This window comes from Pleurodeles waltl, chromosome 6 (genome assembly GCF_031143425.1).
Source record: "Pleurodeles waltl isolate 20211129_DDA chromosome 6, aPleWal1.hap1.20221129, whole genome shotgun sequence".
NCBI classification, from domain to species: domain Eukaryota; kingdom Metazoa; phylum Chordata; class Amphibia; order Caudata; family Salamandridae; genus Pleurodeles; species Pleurodeles waltl.
The window spans coordinates 754,994,050-755,018,100 of NC_090445.1; the positions used below are offsets into that span (position 1 = coordinate 754,994,050).

Here is a 24,051-nt window from a genome sequence, read left to right on the forward strand (position 1 = left end):
CACATGTAAGTATAGATTTTAGTAGTAAATGTGGGAGGGACACAGGGGAGTGGGGTGGAAAAGAGACAGACTAACTACTAAAGAGGATGGAATTAGGGACAACAAAAGTGTAAGCCAATTGCATTAGTCTAGGGGTGGAGACTTACACTCTTGTAGTGAGTTTACACTCAGTTTGTGAATACCAAAAGTAGTAGACTTACTACAAAGTGTAAATTCATTCAATAGTATAACTCACCTTTGTGAATCAGACCCTGGGTATTCAACCAAACAAGAGTTGCCTTATCTTTCTGACCACTTGTTTTTAATATGTCACAAAACATGTAGGCGCAGGTGCGTTGGTATTATCATTTATTGTCATACAAGACATAATTTTTATTAAATCAGCATACACATGAATAACTATAACAGTCATGTTGAGTTTAAACAACCATACTGGTTCACTCTGCAATGTGCCATACACAGACATGGTTCGGGAATTCTGCTAATCCAAATAAAGTCCCAATGTGTTAAAGGAAAAAATCTACTTCAAAGGATTTCTATACACAGATAAAAGCTGACTTGCACAAAGGCTTCGAATAGGGAGTGGTAGCAACAATGTTTAATATTACCTACTATTTTAATTAGTATTGAATTGAAACATCCTAGGAAAAACATTGCCTTGCCCAGGCCCTCCGGTGACTGCTGCCTCTCTGTTCGAAGTCCTGTGAAGACGATAGAGCATTGACCACTCAGTGAAAAGACGGCTAATCAGACATGTCCGCTGCCAGGTGGAGCTCGTAAGGCCCAGCTAATGTACATCCAAAATCCATGTGTGATGTCAGAGACAAGTGATGCTGGAAGGGGTCACCACTACTGCCAGTGTGACCAGTGCAATCACACCGGGGTTCCAAGGTTGAGGGTTGTCATTTGAATGGCCGACAGAGGAGAGATATGAGCAGCTGCAGAGATCTTTGTGTGTAGTGCATTTTTCAAGAGACATATAAACAGCATGCTGACTCTGGTGATTAATGCACTCAATGGAGAGTTTTGTAATATGTCTAGTGATGGTTTGAACTCCTGCTAAAGTAGCATAAAGTATTAATGTTCCTACTGCACAAACCAACATGTAGCATACATATCACAGATTAGTATGTTTTGTAGATAGCTCGATGGGTTACTGCTGTTGCCATAGGGATCATTCTGCTATTTGTACTTCATAAATTATCATCGTTCTACTGTAACAGAATGAGCTATGAAATGGCACCAGAGTGCTACACATACACTAAAAGGCATAGTTTAGAACCTTTTTACTTTTTTTCTCATTCTAAGGTTGCTAACATTATGATACCTTTGAGGAGTTATATATTTTTCTTAGTACAAACAACCCCAACCACTGTGTTATGCTTTATAACTAACCTGTGTTTGTGGGCCTGATGTTCTAGTGCTTTATGATAGATTTGCATGCAAAATTGACACAAACCTGGTGCAAAGTGTTTACATTAGCACAATTCCTGAATTGTGTTGGGAAGCAACCCTAAAGTAATATGAAGTAGCACTATGCTCTACTTTGTGTTAAGGGGACATACTATGGATGGTAAATGGATGTACCCGTGCAATCATTCATGGATTTTGATGCTAATCTCTATCTACTATCATTTTTTATACCCCCTTCTCTAAGCAGTCATAACTGTTCCGCACCCACACAGATTGTTAAAGTTGTAAACCTTATCACAACATAGATTGTTTTACTGGAAGGGTGCCATTCCAGTATCCCTTCAAGTACAAAACCTATGCTTGACATCACGTACAAACCCTTGCACTAAGATGCAAGTATGTATGCATTGGTGTGAGGTAGCTTTCTCGTTTCCCACACAATACAGCATAGCAACGTTGCATTTAAACTTAGCAAATCTGCTGTTTTCTTTCTTCTAATGAAGCATTTTTAACATATTAGGCCTACCAGTCTGGGTGACCTTCATTGTCTTATGTAACATTTCTTATACATTGATTTACACATTCATTTATTGTTTCTGTAGAATGCATGTGTGTGATATTAACTGATCTGACACCCTACACAGGTATGAGGAGGGGTATAAAAGATATTGAATAAATGTGAGAGAGGGACTAAGGAGAGATGGGGGCACCATTGGACGGTGATAGTGAGGGAATCCGCAAGAAAAGGATGTCACCAGGGTCTGGGGGCGGACACCAACAAAGATTGTCATACTGGGCGGCAGCAATGCTAAAGCCGGCCCTAGCCACAACTACCCTAGAGCTGTACACCACCTGCCGGCTTCACCTTCGGCAAGGAGACTAGTCCCGAAAATTGGAAGGCTTACATTTCTTTTCTCCTCTTGGACTATGGCAGGCACAAATTACTTTTGTAATGATACAGTGTCTCAGAAAGTTGAATCTAGCCGTCCACAACTCAGAGGTGCACTCGTATTTAACAAGAGCGTGTACGATCCCCTCTTAGCATAAAATGCACTTTTTTGCGTATCATCATGAAGGCACTTTAAAACAACAATGTATTAATTTCCTAAATGTGGATTACAACAGTAGTTTTAAGAGCTAAAATCGCATAGTAGCAGGCACAAATATATTAAAATATATAAAATTACACACCGTCACGGACACATTTTCACACACTGCAGTTTGCTTGTGCTCTTAAACACAAAAGATGCAAGGCAGTCGAGAGCTGCTGGGCAAATATACAGAGAGACCCAGTTATCAATAGTGCAATAGTTGCAGTGGACACGAGGCACAGGGCTGTAAGAGGACACACCGAAACCCAAATAATGAGATATTAATACATAAAATGAGTGGGATGTGGGTGCATTTTCTTTGCTTTTTTAGGATTTAGGTAATCTTTGCACCACCACTGGTTTCAACTTTATTCAACCAGGGCCTCCACTTTGATAGAACCAGCAATCTAAAATGAAATAGTTACCGACTTTGTTCCAACTCAAGCAGAACTACTGCAGGCTTACAGTACAAGGCCATTCACACTCGCTTGGAGATGATAAAATGTGAAATTACATTTTCCTACAACCAAATTAATACATTTGCTATACAGTTCCATGATAGACACGTCTTCCTTTCTTTGGTGCGGGGCGCAATTTTGAGAAAGGCACAGAACAACTACATTGTGCATTTTCCAAGTTTGATATCCATAAGCAGCAAAGTGCATGGACATGGTTTGGCGTATTTTTACTTTTGTACGCAAATGCCAAATACTGACTGAACACAGAATAAAACTTGAAACTCATGTCTAAACTGATAATCCGCAAGCACAATATACAAGATTATTATTTTCCCTGCAGTCACTTTCATCCGTTCACTTGTTCCACAGGATAGAGAACCTGACTGTGAAAGCAGTAAAAGTACAGCGCCTTTACTTGGCTCTTTGGATGCTGGGTCCTGACCCATTCTAATCTGAACTCTGGATTCCAGAACATTCTTGAAGAAATGTTGTCGGCTCCAACCTAGTGTGAGACTATCCTTTAAGGAAGAAGCCTGTTCACAGACTGAGGATAGGGAAAGGCAAGGAAGGGGGGGAGGCAAGTGTATCAGTACACTAGCCTGGACCGTGAGAGGCTTCACTCACACAACCTGTTGTTTTATCCCGTGTTTGAAGTAGAACCGGCTTTAGAACATGGCATTATTCTGATCTGCTGCTTCAGATCAAAGAAGACAAACGTTGGGCATTCCTCTCTGGGAATGTGCACTCTGGGGTGAAATTCTTGTATACACTCCCGCAGAGTGCCAGGGGTTTCAGATGACTACGGGGAATGTGTCTGTTGTCACACATATTCTGGTGGGTGGTTGCTTGCCCTGTCTGTACATCCTAAACACTGAGGTTGTTTAGGATTAGTTATCACTCCAGCTTCATTACTGTCAAGCAGATCAACTACGTAACGCCGACAGGCACCAACCAGGGCGAAATGCATCTGTGATTGGTGCACACAGTTTGATAATTTGTTTTGAATCCCTTAAGGAAACAATGGATTCTAAAGGCATGGTCGCTGCTAACCTGCATGGCTGGGTTGCTTTCTACCCACCTTTGTCATAACCTTCTCGCACCTGACGATGCAGTTATACTAAACAGTCTTCCAGAGGCAGGGACGCTTTCACAGTGGCACATCTCTGCATACAAATTTCCCAGAAGCCTTGCATTTTTTATCCCTTCCTGACGTTACGTTTTTACCTATTACCTTGGTTGCCAGGACCTCCTCTGTTAACATTATTTTCTCTCAAATTAATGGCAGTGGCATTATTCAAACAATGTCACCCCACTTAAACTGAAAGGTACCCATACAATTTCCCTTTATGGGTCGCCTCGTGAATGTATGAAGACACTCGATCGAAGTCTCCTCTGACAGTGGGAGGCCCCTGCACATCAGAGTATTCAGACAGCTAGCTTGCTCAACCGGTTCATGAGAAACGATGGCTATCTTCATTTGAGGGCGTCAGAGAGAAGTTATTAGATAATGGGTATAATTTCAGCCAGTCGCAAGCCCTTTGTAGCCTTGGTAGGTGAGTATGTATGCAATGATCCTTGTATAGAGCAAACAGAGGCAACAGAGTTCTGACAATGGGCAGATCTCAAAGGATGACACAGACACCAGAGAAGGGAACTGAGAGATAAGTTCTAGTCAGCAGAGGTGAAGTGCGGTTTGAACCACTTCACTCGCTTCTTGAAGTTTCCTGATGTATGCCGCAAGTTGGCAGGGCAACACAGGGTTTTGCAATGCTATGCAAGCTGTTTAGCTGCAGGATTCTAACCAAATCAAACTGCAAGCCTGAGACAGCCATATGTTTATTTTTGTCAGGCGAAAATGACTGAATGTGAAGTCCTTTTTAGCGTCTGACATACCCGCAAATTGTAAACAATGTGTGTCAGTTTGCATCAAGCTGGAAAACAGCAAACCTTGCAGTAAATAATAATTGGCAAGCGACACGTGTAAAACGCACCCATTCTGAGTGTCCTGGGAGAAGAAGTGCCATCTTATCACCCGTTTTAAAATTAAACCCCAACCTTAAGATTTTTGGAAAATGTGTCATTTTTGGTGAAGAGCTTCTAAGGTATCAAAATGATGTCTTGGACATTAAGGGACATTAAGGGACATTAAGGGTTGTGCACCCTGATTTGACAACTTTATCCATATTTTGTGCTCAGTTACACAAAGTGCTCAAGAGTATGAGAGTGTATTTCTGTGTTTTGGGCAGAGGATTAGAAGGTGTGAGACAGACAGAGCTGTAGAGTATCTGTTGTTGTCGTGCCAGACACTTGGAGTGGTTGCAAGAAGGAGACGGCCTTCATCAGGCAAATGCTGCTGTCATGGCTGCAGTAGTAGAGGCAGGCACCAATAGAAAGCTTCATGGTTGAAGAGAGACAGGTATGAGGGACAGCCAAGGATACCACCAGAGGGACAGAGAGACTTGTAATCTCACCAGTGGTTTTCTGTCCCTGGAGCAGCCACTCGTCACCTGCAAAACAGAAAGACATGCGAGTAAGCACAGTTGATCATAGAAGTCTAAGGTCAATTTTTACCATGGTAGAGTACTAGTATGAATGTTAATTATTGTATCAAGTTCTAGAAAATGTATAATAGAAGCTCAAATACCTTACTTATTGACCAGACAAATACAGCACAGGCAGTGTTGCAAAGTGCTTCTCCAAACTAATAGCCAACATGCACCATGTGTGAGAACAGAGGCTTTGCCAAAGTGTGTTGCACTTGTCTCATGTCCAGTCTTCTACTCTTTGCATTGAATTCTACCCACACTTCATTTTGTGCATTGCATCTTTCCAATAAATTACTATTTAGCCCTGCTCATTGCTCTATTCCTTGACCTGTATGTTCTCCAACGTTCTGTTAGTATCTAATATTGTAACTAGGGCTTCATTTACAATGTGTTTTAATGTTCTTAAATCCTCTGATTCTCCAAATCAGGCGGGCTGATAATGCTAAAACCTTGCTTGAAATGTACTAAGCCCATTTAACAATTCAGGAAAAAGCTTTCCGGATCATGAAATGGGGTTAGCAAACCAATAAGATTCTCTTTTGTGGAAGGGCAAGTTAAGGGTGTCCCTTTCAAATTGCCTTTCATTATGCTATGTATTAATGTTTGGATTCTGAAATCTGGTTGCAATACATTAATATTTTAGCAACAGCTCAAAGGAGGTGGTAACCCACTCACAAACGAGAAGGGTTACTGTTAAAATAAGGAGACCAACATGAAAGGCAAGAGAAACCTTCTTTATTGCAGTCAGTAGCTCTCCTCAGTCCGGACTAATGCCCGCCACCATCAACTTTCTAAATTGTCACACAGAGCAACCAACATAGAAGTAGGGAGAAAAAAATGGAGAAAGGAGCGTTCCAATGTAAGGGGAGGGAAATAAGCAATCACTGCTACATTTAAACGTTCTAACAATTTAGCTTCACATCTCCCACCCAACAAATACCGGCAAGATGATACAAGACAGATATTAGATTAGACAAGATTGACAAACGTCCCTAATGAAAATAGATAGCCCAATATATGACAGATCAGAATACGGATAAACATATCATATTGAGGGAATTAGCATCCAAGGCAGCCAGCCAGGCTTGTTACCATGAAATTTGTTAAGTTTATCCATACTCCAAACTTAGCTATTACATAGTTTATTACATTACACGTTACTTCTCTTAATTTTTGTGGCATATACTATTTACTCTGTTTGGTATGGTCCTTCTGTAGTCTTCTTACTAATACCAATCACCAACCTCCCATTACTGTTGTTTTGATCAATGTTTTCCATTGTACCATTTCTTGTACTTGAGTTGATGCTGGTATATTTTCTTGTGGCACTTTTCTTGATCAACATTCACACGTTCTCCATCACCGAACCAATTAGGGAGTAGTTGTGTGCTAGATTCCCTATCTTTAAGTGATACAAAAGGAGATTGTTGGAAATGGCCCTTTTTGCAGGGTTATTCCCCAAACGGTTTGCTTCTGACTTTCTATTTTTGATCCTGTACTGAATTTCGTTTTTGCTTGCTTTAGGGCTCTGGGCACCTTACCACCGCTGACCAGAGCTGCAAGTGCTCTCTGTCTAAATTGTATTGGTGTTTGGTTTATCTATGATTGGCATAACTGAGAAGGTCACTAGTATAGTACACCACGTGTGCCCCGGGCCTGTAAATCACATGCTACTAGTAGGCCTGCAGGACTAACTGTGCCACCCAAATAGCCCTGTAAACATGTCTCAGACCTGCCAAAGCAGTGCCTGTGTGTGCAGTTTTCAACTGAAAGTTCAACCTGGCAAGCAAACCTACTTGCCAGGCTCAAGCTTTCCCCTTTGCTACATGTTAGTCACCCCTAAGGTAGGGTCAAGGCAGTCCCCTGGTCAGGGTGCAGTGTATTTGAAAGGTAGGACGTGTAGAGTGGTGTGTTTTACATGTTCTGATAGTGAAATGCTGCTAAATTCAGTTTTCACTATTGCAAGGCCTACCTCTCTCATAGGGTAAAAAGTGTTATTTCCCATTGGGAACAGATAGAGATATGGAATTTGAGGTCTCTGAACTCACAATTTAAAATACATATTTGGAAAAGTTGGTTTTTAAAATGTAAGTTTGAAAATACCACTTTTAGAAAGTGGGCATTTTCTTGTGTAACCATGTGGGATTTGTGTCGTTTGGAACGAGCATGATACTGATACAAGGTGAATACGCGGTGCAGCTACATGCAATGGCAAATGGGAACATTACCATCACAGCTCAATATACTTTCACCACTTTTGACCATGGGGAACAGCATACACTGTTCTTTCATGCGTCATACGTCAGCACATGTATTATATTACAGGAGCCTGTACCTGTCAACACTTAGTACCACCCCGGGCACAGGACAAGTGTGCAAGGAATGTAGTACCAAACCAACCAGCAATCAGGGCAATCGTGGTACCTAATGCACCATACAACTAACCTCTCCCTCCATGTCCTCTACTTTTCTCGCACGCACAAAGTACTCCTGATATGGGCCCCTATATATCCTTCAAGCAAATACAGGATGGTATAAGATTGTGGTAAGCGTTTGATTGGGTGTTACAATACGCCATGTCTGTATGCCACTCTTTTATTGTGGGAAAGGGCCCTTCATCCAGTGCATCGCTACTCTAAGCAGCGCCAGTAATCAGCCTACAGCCAAAAGTCACCAGTAAGCCATTGAGATGTCTCTGTCATATCCTAAAAGGGCTACTAGAAGTGTGTGGGTCAAAGCACCCCCTGTGGTCTTCTCTAATATTTGAAAGACAGCAAGCCAGAATTGCTGATCACCAGGGCAGTACCACAATATGTGGGCGAAGCCTGTATAGTTCACTACGCAGTGTGGGCAGCAAAAATCTTCAGGGAGGCCATACTGAAAAAGTCGAGCCGGGGTGTAGTATACTCTATTAAGATACCAGAAGTGTAAAAATCGGTGGCAGCTTTTCAGGGACACGGTGTGTACTATGGAGCAACAGTACGTCTACGGTTTGTCATTAATGTCTATGCCCAGGTGCTCTTACAAGTCACAGAGGGCCCTGGTGATGCCAGGTAGCCGGGCGTCCTGTGAGTAGGCATATATACGATTATCCAAAAAGGTGACTTTGAAAGTAATAAGTACGAGCTGGCTCCACTAGCGTATCATCTGGTAAGGCTTACACTGTATGAGGTGTCCTATAATAATGAAATTGCTCAAGTATAGTTGGGTGACGCATCGCTCTCCTGCAGAGAGGAAAAATGACATACGCCGACCCGACCGGAGGAGGAACCACGCACGGTCTTGCTTGCGAGTGAGAGATCGACACATCGCTGCCCTTTTCTGATGCACACTTTCCCATGCAGTGTTATTTTGCCGCAACCCAGGTACTTTTTCACGCTAACAGTGTTCTCACTGTTTTCTAAAGGATTTAAGACTCTTATTCTTTAAAAATGTATAACTGGACTTGTGTATGTTGGATTTTTTTCGTTTTTATCTTGTTTTGTTTAGATAAATATCACCTATTGTTCTAAACCTGTCTTGTGTCATTTTGTAGTGTTTTCACTGAGTTACTGTGTGTGTTGGTACAAATACTTTACACATTGTTTCTGAAGTTAAGCCTGCCTGCTTGTGCCAAACTACCAAGTGGGTGAGCGGGGGTTAACTGAGGGTGATTCTCCTTTAACCTGACTGGAGGTAGGGTCCTTGCTTGGACAGAGGGTAACCTGACTTCCAACCAAATACCCCATTTCGAACAAGTCTCAATTTACAATTTGTAATTCTATAACTTTTTGATCTCATTACTTCAGTCACTGAATAGGGGACTCTTGAGATTCCTCCTCTGATGTCTTCTGCATAATGTCTATACTTGTTGGCTGACAAGGGAGGAATAGCACAGCACGTGATGGTCTAGGTATTTATGATGTGTGTGTCACCATTATAGAAATAACAGCCACCATCAAATATTATAAAATTCAATGTACAGTACCTTCTTTCTGCCAAGAGAATGATGCCTGAGTGAAAACTCAAGAAATATCTTCACTGGGCAGCCCTGAGCCTCTGGATATTGTTAGTGTTTTCTGTAATGTCATGCAGCAAAGCAGAATACAGGGCTTGTGGGACGGCAAACTCACAAAGAAGCAATTAATTAGAGCTGACTCAGTCGAGACTCCTACACAAGGAAGGTGTTTACTTCCAAGTGCTATCTGTACTGTTCTTCCAAAACTGTCCATTCACTGCATGCAGAGAAGAGTTACACATCGATGCATAGTCGGATCAGGAAATATCTGCTAAATTTCCCTCACGTTCTAACACAAAGTAGTGTTCGTCCAGACGGTTCATGAAGAGAGCACAAAAAGGGGTAGAGACTGGAGCTGTCTCCGACACAAATAGCTCCTCGTAGCCAGTGTTAAAATAAAGACACCAAAACAGAAGGCAAGAGAAACCTTCTTTATTCTAGTCAATAGCTATCCTCAGTCAGGACTAACGCCGTCACCATCAACATTCTAAACTGCCACACGGAGCAACCAACAAAAACAAGGGAGAAAAAAAACGGAGAAAGGAACGTTCCATTGAAAGGGGAAGGAAATAAGTGATCACTACTATCAATTTAGCTTAACATTACAACAGGTACACCCTCAGAGCATCTTCAGGCTTTGGGTATAGGGGATTTGGACTTGAAATTGCTTACCTCATTCCTTATGGTCAGATCCCAGATGGTGATCATGTGCTGTGTCGTATACCGACGACAGACCATCATGTCCGTTTCAAAGGACACGGATGCCACAGTGGCCACCTTCATTAACTGTATGAAGGCAGTTGCCTCATAGATAGGCAAGAACTGCCTTAAGCTGAATGGCAAGAAGACTGAGGTGCTAAGGTTTGTGAGCCAATCATATGTGTGGAACCAAAACTGGTAGCCAGATAGTCTGGGGACAAACCCGCCCCTACAAACTCAGCACAAAACCTCGGAGTTATCATTGACAAAGGAGATATCTTTTGATGTTAAAGTCCTTCACACAGCAGTGACCTGTTTTGGATCATTAGAAACTTACGGAAAATGTTTCCTTTCATCCCCTTTTCCTGCACTAAAACAGGTGGGCCTTATCATTAATTTAATCTAGGACGGACTACTGTAATGCGTTATATCTAAATGCCAATAAGACAATTTCATCTAGGACAGACTACTGTAATGCATTATATCTAAATGCCAATAAGGCAACTGGCCAGAATGCAGCAGCAAGGTTGACATTAGATATGCTGAAATATAAGTCAGTCTCAAAAGCTTTGCATGAACTCCACTGGCTTCGTATACAGACGTGAGTCACATTTAAAGCCATGTGTATTGTACATAAGGCATTGTATAGTGCCAGCCCAGGAGGAATTAAAGCCAAGTTCCAATGATACTCCCCTTGCAGACCTCTTTATTCTGCAGCTTATTATCTAGTTGTCATCTCCAAAGTTAGGAGGAAAAGACAGGGAGACAGGGCCTTTTTTAGTTGCAGCTGCCAAGATCTGGAATTCCCTTCCCCTGCACTTAACTGGTACAGAACTGTATGCCCCCTTTAGGAAGGCATTAAAAACCTGAATTTTCTCACTGTAGCCTTGCCAGGATTATGGACAGTGGTATTCCTTGGACTGGCTTATAGTGCCTTCACATCTTTGGATATTGTTGCGATTTACAAATTCCATTCATTCATTCATTCATTTCCCTTTGTAAATGTTTACAAAAACATTTTTAGGAATAAGCCGGGGTCCATGGTACCACTGCTTACTAATAAAAAATGATTTAAAAACTTTATTTTTTAATTTATTTTTTAAACACAGCCTATGTTTTTCAGGAAGTGGGCTTCCTTAAAAAAAAAAGATTGCTTGATTGAAAAGCAGTCAGAGACATGGTGGCCTGCCAACAACAAATGGCCACAATCCCTGTGATTGTAGCCAATAATAGTGGGTTGCACTTTAAGACATACCTCAGGCATATTAATTAGGCTGTATTTTGTGAACCGACCTATTAGTGTATAGGTCGGTTCACAAAATACAAATGCGTTCAGTAAACGTTGGTGCGCAAACTGTGATCTCTTTTACTATAGGCATTCTTCATACATGAGGCCAGGTATTCTTAAATAGCGCATGCTAACAAATTGCTATTTAAGACACTGGACTCATAGTACCTAGCATTTTGCAATTTCTAAACAGTGAATCAGTATTATTCACTGTTTAGAAATCAAAAAATGTACTGTTTGTACCTGAAGCCCAGTGCTCTTTCTATGCTGTTTTGCAGTCTATCCAAGGCTCTATTTGTCATACTGTATACTGCCCCATGTTCTATTCAATGTATTGCACCCTGCCAACCTGTACTTTGTATAATATTGCATTTGTTGCATCGTACTATGTGTCCGGCCTGATGAGTGATACATTGGTCTTGAACCATAATGAACCATAATGAGTTGTCAAGTTTTGGAACATATTATGTCCTAACCCTCGTACTGTATCCTTTCCAGTCTTATATCTATTTCACTGTCTCCTGTTTAGTCGTCCATTTTTTGTATTATACGTTGTCCAATATTCAATTTGTTATATAGTAGCTTGTCTGTTTTCTTACCTGTATTGCACCCTATACAATGTGCTAGGTACTGCAATCTATTCTGTCTAATTTTCTACTTGTTGTATTGCACACTACACAAAGTTCCATTTGCTGTGCTGTATCCTGGACTGTGGCTTGTACCAGGGATATGGAATTCCTATCACCTGATGCCCAGGACATATTGTTTGGGGTCAAGGGCAACAAGTTTTCATGTATATTTTGTCCTTGGGACAAGTAGGCCCAACCCCCTGCAGCACAAACCCTTGGCTGCCGGTTTACAGAGAAGGGAACTGTCTGTAGTTAAGGTAATGTGTATCCATAGGTTAATGCTGTTCGAACTTGTATTTATGGTTCATTAAGCCGTCATTATTAGGGTGAGCGCTGTAAATAAATGTTTTAATGTCACACTGCACTACTGAATGGTTCTGGCAAAAAAAGGGTATACACTTTTGAAACTTTTAACAATATGAGGCTAAGTATAATGCTCCCAGAATGCTCTCTGATTAGATGCAAATGTTTGCAGAAGCTTGTAAGCAGGAGTGATGATTCTTTGCTTTCAACATAAAATGTTCAGAAAAAAATGCAAGTAGGAAAAAAAATGTTTCGCTAATATGACATTTTAGGTGCTATTTCTTTGAAACATCTTTTAGCAAAATGTGTTGATGCATGCAAGTATTTCCCAAAAATATTCCTAATGGAAAATCAGTGTAACCATTTTCAACAAGATTATGGGAAGCATGAAAATAAACCAGCACTGGCAAAGCCAACCGATCCAACATTTTTTGAGTCTTTTGATTTCATCTATGCATGACTTGTTTGGACATGTCTTTTGTAACACTTTATTGTTGTGGGAGCTGCCAGGCCCTCACCATTGGCATAAAGAAAAAAACGTTTTTGGTCTCAAAAATCACACATTGCAACCAGGTAGCGTAACAAAGGCCTCACAGCTCCCCTCCAGAGGGGTGCCCTCAGCATGGAAGCTGACCTGAGTGAGTCTGGGGGAGGGGAAAGGCGGGTGGTTCCTGGTTTTGTTATGCTACTGATTGCCACAGTAGTTCCTGGCACTGAACAAAACTACTTTGTGTGCCAATATGCTCCTAGTGGAAGAGGAGAATGTGACCACTCACAGCAAAGCCAGACAACAGATACAGAGAGAAATGTAAGTTTAATATAAACAAAAAGTCTTTGTAAATTCCAGACCGAATTAGGGGCCCTATTCTTAAAGAAAGTCACAAAAGTGCATCCAAGGTATATGTCTTTGAATTAGTGGCTTTCATAAATTCACAAGAACTTACAGAAGTAGACCAGGAAATCATACTCCTGGAAAATATTTGTGAAATGTATTTTAGCACGAGCAAATATGTATGCGTAGATTTCCTCATGTGAAAATCTACTGAGCATTTACAAGTTCATTTTCCCTCCAACACCTTTTTTTCCTAACCCTGGAAGAACTTCTAGTTCTGCCCTTGTCAGGAGTAAATTTCTAACCTTTCTCATTATGGGAAAATTAGAGAAGAGCTGGTGAAATCCTTAAAACATACAAGTTAGTAGGTTTGCAGACTCAAAGCATTCCAGCCCGTAGCTATTGCTATCTGCTTCTTCCAGCCCCAGTATGTAGATCTGTGGAAAGGTGGAAAAATAAGGAAATTGCTATAGTAGGGATTGAAATTGCAGGTATTCAAGCCCTACTACTGTAGAAGCCCTGGCATAATCAGAGAGGCTATTATCAGAACTCTTACATAACAAGATTGCTGTCATAATTTGTCGCCACACTACATGGCACCAAAGGGACAAGTAGATTTGTTTTACAGGACAGGTAGATTTAAAAGCAGCCTGTCCCATGGACAAGTAGATATTTAATTAAATTCTACACCCCTGTTGTACAACATTCTTTTTTGTTGTATTGTATCATGTCCAATGTTCTATTATTTGTTTCTGTATCACTACCTGTTTTCTATTTTATGAAATGCATCCTGCAAGGTCTTCTATTATTTGTTATTTGTAAGCTGACTCCAAAGTTCTACTCATTGCAACATCTCCTACAAACCTGAAATATCTAATGAAAACTTACATCTCATCTTATTAGGAAACTACAGGATTCAGTGCTGGTTAACACTTAGTACCCCACTTGTCACTCCTCCTAAAAAGGCCAGATTTTTATGACAGATTTTAGAATACAGCCTTGTCCAACAAAACCATTCAAGTGGCATCCTCTTAGTTAAAAATCAGCCTAAGTGCCTTTTGTGTGCTAAAGTTTTCAGCCCTATTGATGACAACAACACTAATGGCACTATTGTTCTGAGTTTTGTAACCATAACTCAAAAGCCTTCCATTTTTATAAACTATCCTATACCCTCCAAATGTTCACATAAACTTACTTATCTATTCATCACACACTTGTGGACTCTAGACTACCCTTCAGCAGCATTTCCCTCATTCAGTTATTCACCACACTCAAAGCACCACTGTCACCAATGCCCCACAGATGTCCAACTTTCTCCCTTGCACTCCTACTCCCCTGGATTGCGTTTGTCTTGCTGCACACTCACATTCAACAGACAAATTATAATCAGGGAGTTTGGTAATTACAAGTGCAACCCAAGTGAGTAGCCACGCAGAGCCTGTCATAGAGATGTGGTGTACCAATAGCTTGTGATTGCTTCGATTTCTATAAGATATTCCAAATACTTTGCTTTGAAAATACAATGTCTAGAATACTGCAAATGCTTTATGACCATTGACATGTCGATTTGTCTGCAAACTCGGATTTTGGTTTGATTCTGATGTTTGCTTTATGCTTAATCTCTTTAAACACCAAAACAGATTGCAGATTCCACTTTCACTGCCACCAGCTTTGATGATGCCAAGTCACTCGATCTGGGGCTATTTAAATTCCTGATTCAGAGTATCTAAACCATCTGAAATTAGGCAACCAGGCTGATACCATGTCCACATAGATTTAGCTATGTTAAATGTTTGTTAATCTCCCTCAAATGTCTGTCTCATTTTTGAGGTCATGTGCATGGTCTGTAGATGTGTCATACAATGTTCCTATTTGGACTCAAGAAAGGATTTGCCTTTATGTCAGAGAAGTTGTATAAGATCTTCTTCTTTTCTTCTCCTTCTAACTCCTAGAAAACAAAAAGATTTGTGGAGTATTTCAGTTGTAATTCCTGTTTTTAGGAATTCTCTTCCTGTGCAGTACCTTGTTATTCTCTGAATTCTGTCAATTCAGAAAAACTGGCTATCAGTTGCGCCTTTTTAATCATGTTGAGCCAGTGCTGTTCTTTCTTACTGCTAAAAACATGAAAGCTGTCAAGGATGTCTGTGCCCTATTTAAATATCATTTTAACATAACATGAACATTCTAAAAACCACCTCTCGAAGCTTGTTACGCAAATCAAATGATTAACTAATTTCACCCATAAATGTAATGCAATAACATACCTAAACCATGTACTTTGGCATTCATTGTGACAGCAGTGTAATGTAGGATATTAAAAGAGTACATAACAGAGTCATTACTTATCTAGGAGCTTTTCATAATTGATCCTGGTACATTGTGCTGCAATTGTAATTGGTCCACCTCAGCAAATCTGTGCACAAACATAGGGTAGGTATTAAACACCCCAGACTAAGGGCCTGATTTATATTTTGGCTGTTGGGTTACTCCTTCACGGCCCTTTCACCAAAATATAAATCCCATTATATCCTACGCGATTTAGATTTCAGCAGATGGGCTATCCGTCACTGTTGTGTCACAGTAACCAGTCCATAGAAATCTAGATCAAGTCCTAAGACCTCAACTGGTTCTTACCCACAGGAAGCTGGATCTTCAAAACATTAGGTTTTGACATGACCTAATAAATAAAAGGTTGGATATTCAATACAGACTCCAATAATTATTATGGGTCAAATTCCAGTTGAGTAGAATTCAGCTGCTCTTTCTGAGTTTTTCCTCAAGTAGATCTGCAACCTTCTTCCCACTTGATGGAAGAACAACCAGTGATATTGGAGGGTCCAATCAACAATCCAGCTGCTCCTCACTGAAGGTCATATGTTTCAGCCTTATATGGGGCAACTGCATGTCAGAACCTTTCCTCTCGCTCCTGAATTGATACTGGATTGTCCTTTGCTGAACTATCCTTGCCCTAGGGTGTTCTGGAACATCCTATTCCTTCCTTCGTGGAAATCTGCTTTATCGAGAAAGGCCCACCCCCTTATCTCAGCCATCAGGGGCCCATGGGGACTGGCTTTTTGAGACTATGGCGTGGCTTCCATTTGTCCTCATCTCTCTAACAGGGAAGTGAATATTTTCCTGCTTGATTGGCAGTTGTTTTTCTACCTTCTTTGAGGGTTCTTCCCCAGAGTGGTGGTTGAGGCTGGCCAGGTTTGGTGCTGTTGAAGACGAACTAGACCGTGAACCTTCATTGAACCCCTCCCCTCCAAACAGGCATCCAGGCAAGAAAGGAGAAAGCTGACTTGCCACCCGTCCCTAACTGCTAGACCTCCCTACCACCAGTGGGTGTTCAACTTTTAGGATGTAGATGAGACAGAAGAAAGGTTCATGTGTGGTTCTGTTTATGTGTTAAAGTGAAGGAGACTTGAATTTACGAGTCAGCCTGTTCACCATTGTGCACAGTTTTCTAGATGCTGCAGTGTTCATCCTGCCAATGAACAAGTTATTTACCTTTGGTAACACTCTTTCTAGTGGATACTCTATCTAACCACAGAGTCATTATCTTTAGAATGTACTTCAGGTACCAGCGCTCTGGTAGATGGTGCAATGCAGCTCCACAGTGTCCTTGTTCAACCCTGTAAGTGATGAAACAGAGCTGCATATAAGCACTATCCCTGTGACTGACACCACACTCTCAGACATGGAACACAAAATAATTGCCGATGTCTAATTTGGAACCTTTTTAGGTATTGAGAAGAGGCCACTCCACAGAACAGAGAGGTGAGAAAGCAGTGAGGAATCTGTGGTTGGAGTATCCACTAGAAAGAGCTAACAGAAGATAAACAATGTGTTCTTCTGATGGGTACTTCTAACCACACATTTCTCACCTTTGAGTACCAAAGGAGTAACTTTGTAGGTGGAGGATCTGTGGACAGAGCTTAGACCAAAACGTCCTACAGGACCGAATGTTCTTTCCATTGGAACTGGCTGTCAAGACAGTAGTGCTTCATGAGCGTGTGCACTGATTCCCATGTCATGCCCTGACAAATCTAAAAAACAGGCACAACATGTGCCAGTGCAGTGCAGGTAGTAGCCTTGTCCATGGTGGAAGAAGTCCTCCGGTCTTCTGGAGGCTACTTCTTGGCCAGTGCATAGCAGTTCTTAATGGAGAGGAATATCCACCTTGACAATATCCTTTTTTGTATCACAACAGCCATCTTTGCCGCAGAGTTCCACACAAAAAGCTGATAGTTCACCAAGTGGTCTTTAGTGCAATCAATGTAAAAGTGTAAGGCTATTTTAGCATCCTACCCATGGAGCTTCTCCTTCTCTTTTGAGGGATGAGGCTGAGGAAAGAATGTTAGGAGGGTGATGGATTGCCCAATTTGAAAAGGAGTCACAACATTTTCGAAAACCTCTTTTCCTCAACACCAGTTTGTCTGGAGAAAAAAAGTGGTGTAGGGAGGCTGGACTAAGAGAGTTGGAGCTCACTCACACAATGAGCTTGATTTGCAGTGCAAAAGAATGTTTTGAGAGTCAGAAGGTGCAATGAGCAGCTGTGCAGATGCTTGACATGACTGAACAAGGAATTTGAGACCAAATAAAAAGCATTGCATCGGGTGATATAACGCAAAAGAGCTGGTCCGGAGAAAGCAAAAGGCAGAGAGGGCCATCAAAAAACCTTTCAGGGTGACCAATGCAAGAATTTGCTGGGCCAAAGATAAAATATATTAAGACATACAACAGTTTGGCTTGTAAGAGATCTGTGTTGCAGACTCCACACCAACATAGAGGTTTGTCCCAGCACCTGGTATAAATGGACTTTGTAGAGGGACACCTGGCTGCGAAGATAATATCAGGTGGTAGACTGAATGTAGTCAATTGTCACCACTCAATCTCCTTGCATGGAGTTGAAGATTGAGAAGGTTCTGGTGCTGAACCCTGCCCTGCTATTATGACAAGGCCCCTTGAAGTGGTAGCCTGTTCAGAGGACAGATGCTCATGCACAGACCTTCCTGGTATCAAACTCTCCTGGCCCAATCTGAAGCCTGTAGGATGACTTAGTCCTGATCATTCCTTTCAGAACTCAGGTAGGATAGGGAGAAAGGTGTACAGAAGGCCCATGCTCCACTCTAGCCTGAATGTGTCTTCTAGAGAGACAGTGTTCTTGGGAACTCTACTGTGCAAAGTTTTGACGCTGTGCATTCTCAACAGTCAAAAAAAGTCCCCGCTACAGATGTTGCCAATGTCAAAGATGCCCTTCATCACCTCCGTATACAACAGACATTTGTGACCTTCCAGATGCTACCAGCTGAGCTCACCTATCCTGGTGTTTAAAGATCCCACCAGGTGGTTCTCAATCAGGGAAATGGTCTAACTACTAAGGCATAGTGCCTCTTGCCACAAGACCCCGTTTTACCCCGCTTGTTGCAATATGACTTGGCAGTGCTGTTGCCTGTGAGAACCGGCACCAGCCTTCTCTTGATTGGTGTCAGAAAGGCCTTCAGCACCAAGTTGAAGCCCGCAGCTCCAACAGATTTATTTTTAGGTTGGTTGCCTCTGATCTCCACTAGCTGACCTCCCCAACCAAGCAGGTAGGCATCTGTCACCATAGTCATCTGTGGGTGTAGAAGGGAGAGAGCTCTGCCGCTGGTCAGGCTGTGTTTGAGCAGCCACCCCTGCAGTCTTCTCTGGAACCTGGATGACATCCCACAGGTTTCCTTTATACTGGGCAAAAAAAAAAACCTCCAGATTCTACTACAGAGCCTGCATATGCCACTTGGCAAAGCTGACAAGCAGGATACATGAGACCATCAGGCCAAGAAGCCTCAGAGCTGTTCTTACTGAGATCTAGGACTGAGGTTAAAACATTGGAAGCATCGTCCTGGACTTAATGAAATAAAGGAAAGGCTCTGAACTGCACCATGTCCATAACAGCCCCTGTAAAAAGGAAGTCTCTACGAAGGAGTCGGTGTGACTTCGGCCTATTGACTGAGAACCCATAAGATGTCAGGTTTGCTGTCGTCTTGAGGTAGTCAAAACCTGCCTGTAGGGAACCTGAGTCCAACAGCCTGTCATCAAGGTAGTGGAAAACTGGTATCTTCAACCTCCGAAGATGCACAAAAAGCGCTGCTTTCACTTTCATGAACACCCAAGGCAGCTGTTATGGTTGGAGTGGAGCAAGGCAAACTGAAAGTGCTCCTGGATTTCCCTGAACCACAGGCAAAGTCTGTGGCACTGCAGCATGGGCACATGAAAGTGTGCATCTTGTCAATCCAAGGAAATCATCCAATTACCCACATCTATGGCAGCCAGATCTTGAGTAAGTGTGAGTATTTTTAATTTGGCCTTTCAAAGGAAAGCATTCAGAAGGCAAAGATCTAAAATAAGATGAAGGCCTCCATCCTTTTGCTGCACAAGGAAATAGCAGGAGTAGAACCCGTACCTACTCACAAGGGAGAAACCTTCTCGATGGCCCTTTGGCCAGTGGGGCTTTCACTTCTTGCAACAAGATGGGGAGATGTGCCTCTGAAAACTATCTGATGTGGGAGGAAGCTGTGGTGGGTCAAAAAGCAATGGAAGGGCATAACCCTGCTGGACAATCCAGAGGACCCATTTGTCAGATGTGATGAACTGCCACGATGGGAGAAAATCTCTGATCCTGTCTCCCATATGGTGGTTGCTTACCGTGAAGGGCAAACCAAGGACGTTCGGGGGCTAATGTCACAGGAGACAGGAGACTAACCAGATGGTGTCCCTGCTGACCTGCATGATGTCTGCTTGATACCCATCCCTCACCATGAAAGGGCTGGGGTATCTGTTGCAGTGGTGATGGGTCCTGGCATTGTCTATATCTCAGCCCTCTGGATTTGTCTTGGAAGGGTGGAAATGGATGTGGAAACTGTTGCACAAGAGTGGAAAGGCTCAAATAACACACTGTGGCTCTGTTTTCCTTAAAGTGTTAGAGGGCAGAATCAGTCTTTTTGCTAACTGCTGGGCCCCATCAAAAGGGATATCCATAAAGGATGCCTATACGTCTCCAGAAAAAAGCTGTGGAGTGCATACAATGTGACATGGCACCACACTAGTGCCCACTGCTCACCCCAAGAACTTAACAGTAGCTGGACCGGCCCTAATTTGGCTGCATCCTGGCTGGCAGTCTAGAATGGCTTGAGCCACAGAGATCCATAGTTCTTCTGGGACTGCCAGCAAGATCTTGCTGACCATGTCCAGAGGGCAGGCTACAGCGGACAATTATTCAGACTGCACTGACTAACTTCAATGCCTAGCTGACTGAAGAGAATAGTCATTTCTTGAATGCCTCAATCCTTTTTGACTACCTGTTTGGAAGTGTTGTGGGAAGGCATTAGGATTCACTTTGCTCACAGCAGTAGGATGCTGCGTAAGAAATTTCGAATCGACATGTGCCGGTCTATGGAGTCTGGCCATCTACCTGTTCATTGGTGGGCAAGAGCAAGGTGTAGCCCAAGTGCCTAGGAGAGTGTTAGTCAGGGCTATATCAACTGTAAGTAAGGCCTGAAACAAGGCTGGCAGTAAGGACTGAAACAAGGCTGGCCCAGGGAATCAAACATCAGTAAGGACATTTGTCTTGACTTCAACAGAAGGCAGCTGTTGGTCCAGGACTTCAGCTGCACATCTAATTACTACATTAATGGCTTAAGGGGCGAAATCAACCCTGTATCAGCAGACACACCAAGTGCACTGGCCTCCTGCAAGTTCATATATATTTATATTGTTATCAATGTAATGGGGGAGTAAATTATCCCCATCACTACAATCGTCATTATCAGGAGGTAGCAAACTCTCGTCGGAATCTGAGTCAAAATAAACAATGGAGTCTCTGACGACGGCTCCACAACAGAGGCATTGTTTTGTTTGAATAAGATTGCATGGAAACCAGGTGTGCTGGAGTGAAGTCAAAGCCTAACTTCGGCCAATGTCGAGATGGATTCGAATCCGAGAAACCTTTGGTGCTAGCAATTTTGGGATTAGAGTAGATGAAAATGAAATGATACAGATCTTTGAGCCAGAATGGAAGCCAGTACCAGAGTTGGCGCAGAACCCAAAGTGGGTTCCAGGGGCCCAGACGTGTGCCAAAAATACACAGCATTACTTCTTTAAAGGCCTCAACCTGCTACAGCTTTGTGCCCACCTGGGAAATTTGAGGCGCAGTGGGACCAGTTACAGAATTGGCTCTTCATTCGGCAGCAAGATGGACTGCCCTACTGACTTCTCTTTGGAGAGAGAGTGGCAGGTCAAGTCATATTTTAACTTCTTATACTTTTTCTTCAACGTAGAATTACTGGAGGTTTAGCACCACAAAGAAGACCTATCACAGGAACAGTCTCAAGAGGAGGAACGGGTCGCCGCCCTCAACTTGGAGCAAGAGTGGGACTTAAGAGAGGTCCTTGACTTCTTTTGGTATTCAGCACATAAATTTTGCTTCACGTTCCTTTCAGGTGCATAAGGGCACATTGTTTGCGCAATTTGGAGTTGTGCCCGGTGCTCAAACACCACAGGCATCCCTTGTGAGGATCGGTCACTGATATCTGTTTCCGACAGTTACGACACAGCTTGAACTGGCGTGGACATTGTTTCCTTGCACACTGGAAAAAGAATTTGAGAGAATTCATCAACTGATGAAATGGGAAAGGAGCTCAAGATCTGTGGTCGAAGGCGTGGAAAGAAAGGAACTGAAATTGATGCACAAGGTTGGCGCTTATATTCGGCTCCAGTCGGTCCCTTCCCGGGTAGAACAAGGCCAACGCTGCGCCACCCAGTGGCACACGGGAGCACTGAAAGTGGCTGGAACCAGTCTGGCACCAGGGGAACATTTTAACGGCGAGGAATGTGTGGATAGAAGTATCCATCAGAAGTTCTATTTTTTTGTATAGTATACTTACCATTCTTCTGTTCCTTGCATTGTTTTCGTCATGCTGTTCTGTGTCTTCTAATGTAGCCCCTCTAATATTGTGTTAACTCTATTGTTTGACATACCATATTCAGCTCTTTGTACTGCAGCCTGTCCAGACGAACATATTTGTTTGTTTTCTATCAATATGCCATCTACTATATTTTATCCAAACCAATATGCTACTTTTTGTATTCAGTACTGTCCAGAGATCTGCTCTTTCTATCGTACTCTAGCTAATCTTCTATTTTATTTTTTGGACTGGTGTAAAGTTCAATGGTATATTCCATGCACTGCACACGGTTCAATTTTCTATTCCTTTTGTTTTATCATGCCCATTGTGCCATTTGTTGCTTTGCCTCATGCCCAATAATCTTTTCTTTGCTCTGCACACTGCCCAACGCCCCCTTGAAATATGTTTTTCACAATGGTCTACTTTGTGTTTTATCTTTTTGCGCTTTCATATTCTTCCAATGTTCTATTCTTTTTATTGTATCCTCCCGAATATGCCATTGTTTGTATCTTACACTGTTCAGTGATATGCACTGTGTACTGTATTCTCATCAATGTATCATTTTCTCAATGTTCTATTGTTTGTATTTCGATGTTCCTTATTATCTATTTGTGTAGAGTTTACAGGGCAGGTTCCGTTCACTATATTGCATCTTGCCCAATTTTCTGCCCCTTTTAAAGTAGACTGTCCAATATTCTATTTGTTTCATTGTATCCTACTTTATTATTTGTATTGTTTACTAGATATTACACTGTTTAAAATGTTCTATTGATTGCAGGGTAGTCTTAACTAATTCATATTTTGATATTGAATCCTATCTAGTGTTATATGGCATTGATCACCTTATAAACTCCATATTCAATGTTTTATACTATACTCAGAGAGCTATTGCAAGATTTTGCACTGACAAAGTTCTATTGCTCGTGTTGTATCTTGCCATATGTTATATCCTGTCTTGTACTACATCCCGATCTATCTTCCTTTCCACTGTAAAATACCCAGGTTTCTAGAGTTTAAGTAGTGTCTGACCTGTTGTTCTATCAGTCCCATCTAGGCAAATGTTCTATTCCATACATTGCATCTTAGACAATGTTCTATTCCTTGCATCATTTCCTGTGCAATGTTCTAGTGCACATATTGTATCCCGCCCAGAGTTCCATTTTGGCCCCTTGCCCTGCCCAATATCCTATTTCCTGAATAAAATTCTGTTAAATGTGTTATTCCTTGTATTTTTTATACCCAGTATTCCATCTTTGTATTCTATCATGTCCAAAGATCTATTGCTGTGCTGAATCCTTAACACTACCTCTTACAGAACATCATATGCCCATAGTTTTGTCATTTGGATTGAATATTTCCTAATGTTATGTTCTGCATATAGTAGCCAGCCCAGTACTCTATTCCTACTCTATTCCTCTATGCCCTATGTTCTGTTCCTTGCATTGTACTGTGTGGTGTTTTTATTTGTATTGCACCCATTCAAATATTCTACTCCTCGTATTGCATCCTTCCCACCTTTCTAATCCCTATATTGTCCACTGCCCAAAGGTTTTTATTTGGCTAGGCATCCTGCACTATAATCTACTTGGCCCACTGAATACTGCCTACTTTGTGTACTTGGCATTCTGTCCTCTCTAAAATTCTATCATCTGTAATGTATTATGCCCCTTATTATTATCTTGTGTTGTGTCTCAGTGAATTATTTTCAAAATATGTTGACCAACAATTATGCTTTTATTGTATTGTCTCCTGCCTTAATCTTTATGGTATGGACTGTATGCTTTTGAATCTAATTGGGTGTTCAGTGTCTTTTAAAATAGTAACAGTCGTAGCTTGGCAAGGATAACTTAAGA

The 24,051-nt window shown here is 41.9% G+C and overlaps 1 protein-coding gene across 2 annotated transcripts in view; it reads right to left on the reverse strand.

The window, feature by feature from the left end:
- Positions 1–331: 331 nt before the first annotated feature.
- NHLRC2 (NHL repeat containing 2) overlaps positions 332–24,051 on the reverse strand; it is a 731,521-nt gene continuing 707,801 nt past the window's right edge. For both annotated transcript variants that reach the window (XM_069239322.1, XM_069239323.1), the window contains exon 11: positions 332–5,469. In XM_069239322.1, the coding sequence (XP_069095423.1) occupies positions 5,213–5,469 (257 nt within the window). In that variant the 3' untranslated portion in view covers positions 332–5,212. The remainder of the gene's footprint in view (positions 5,470–24,051) is intronic.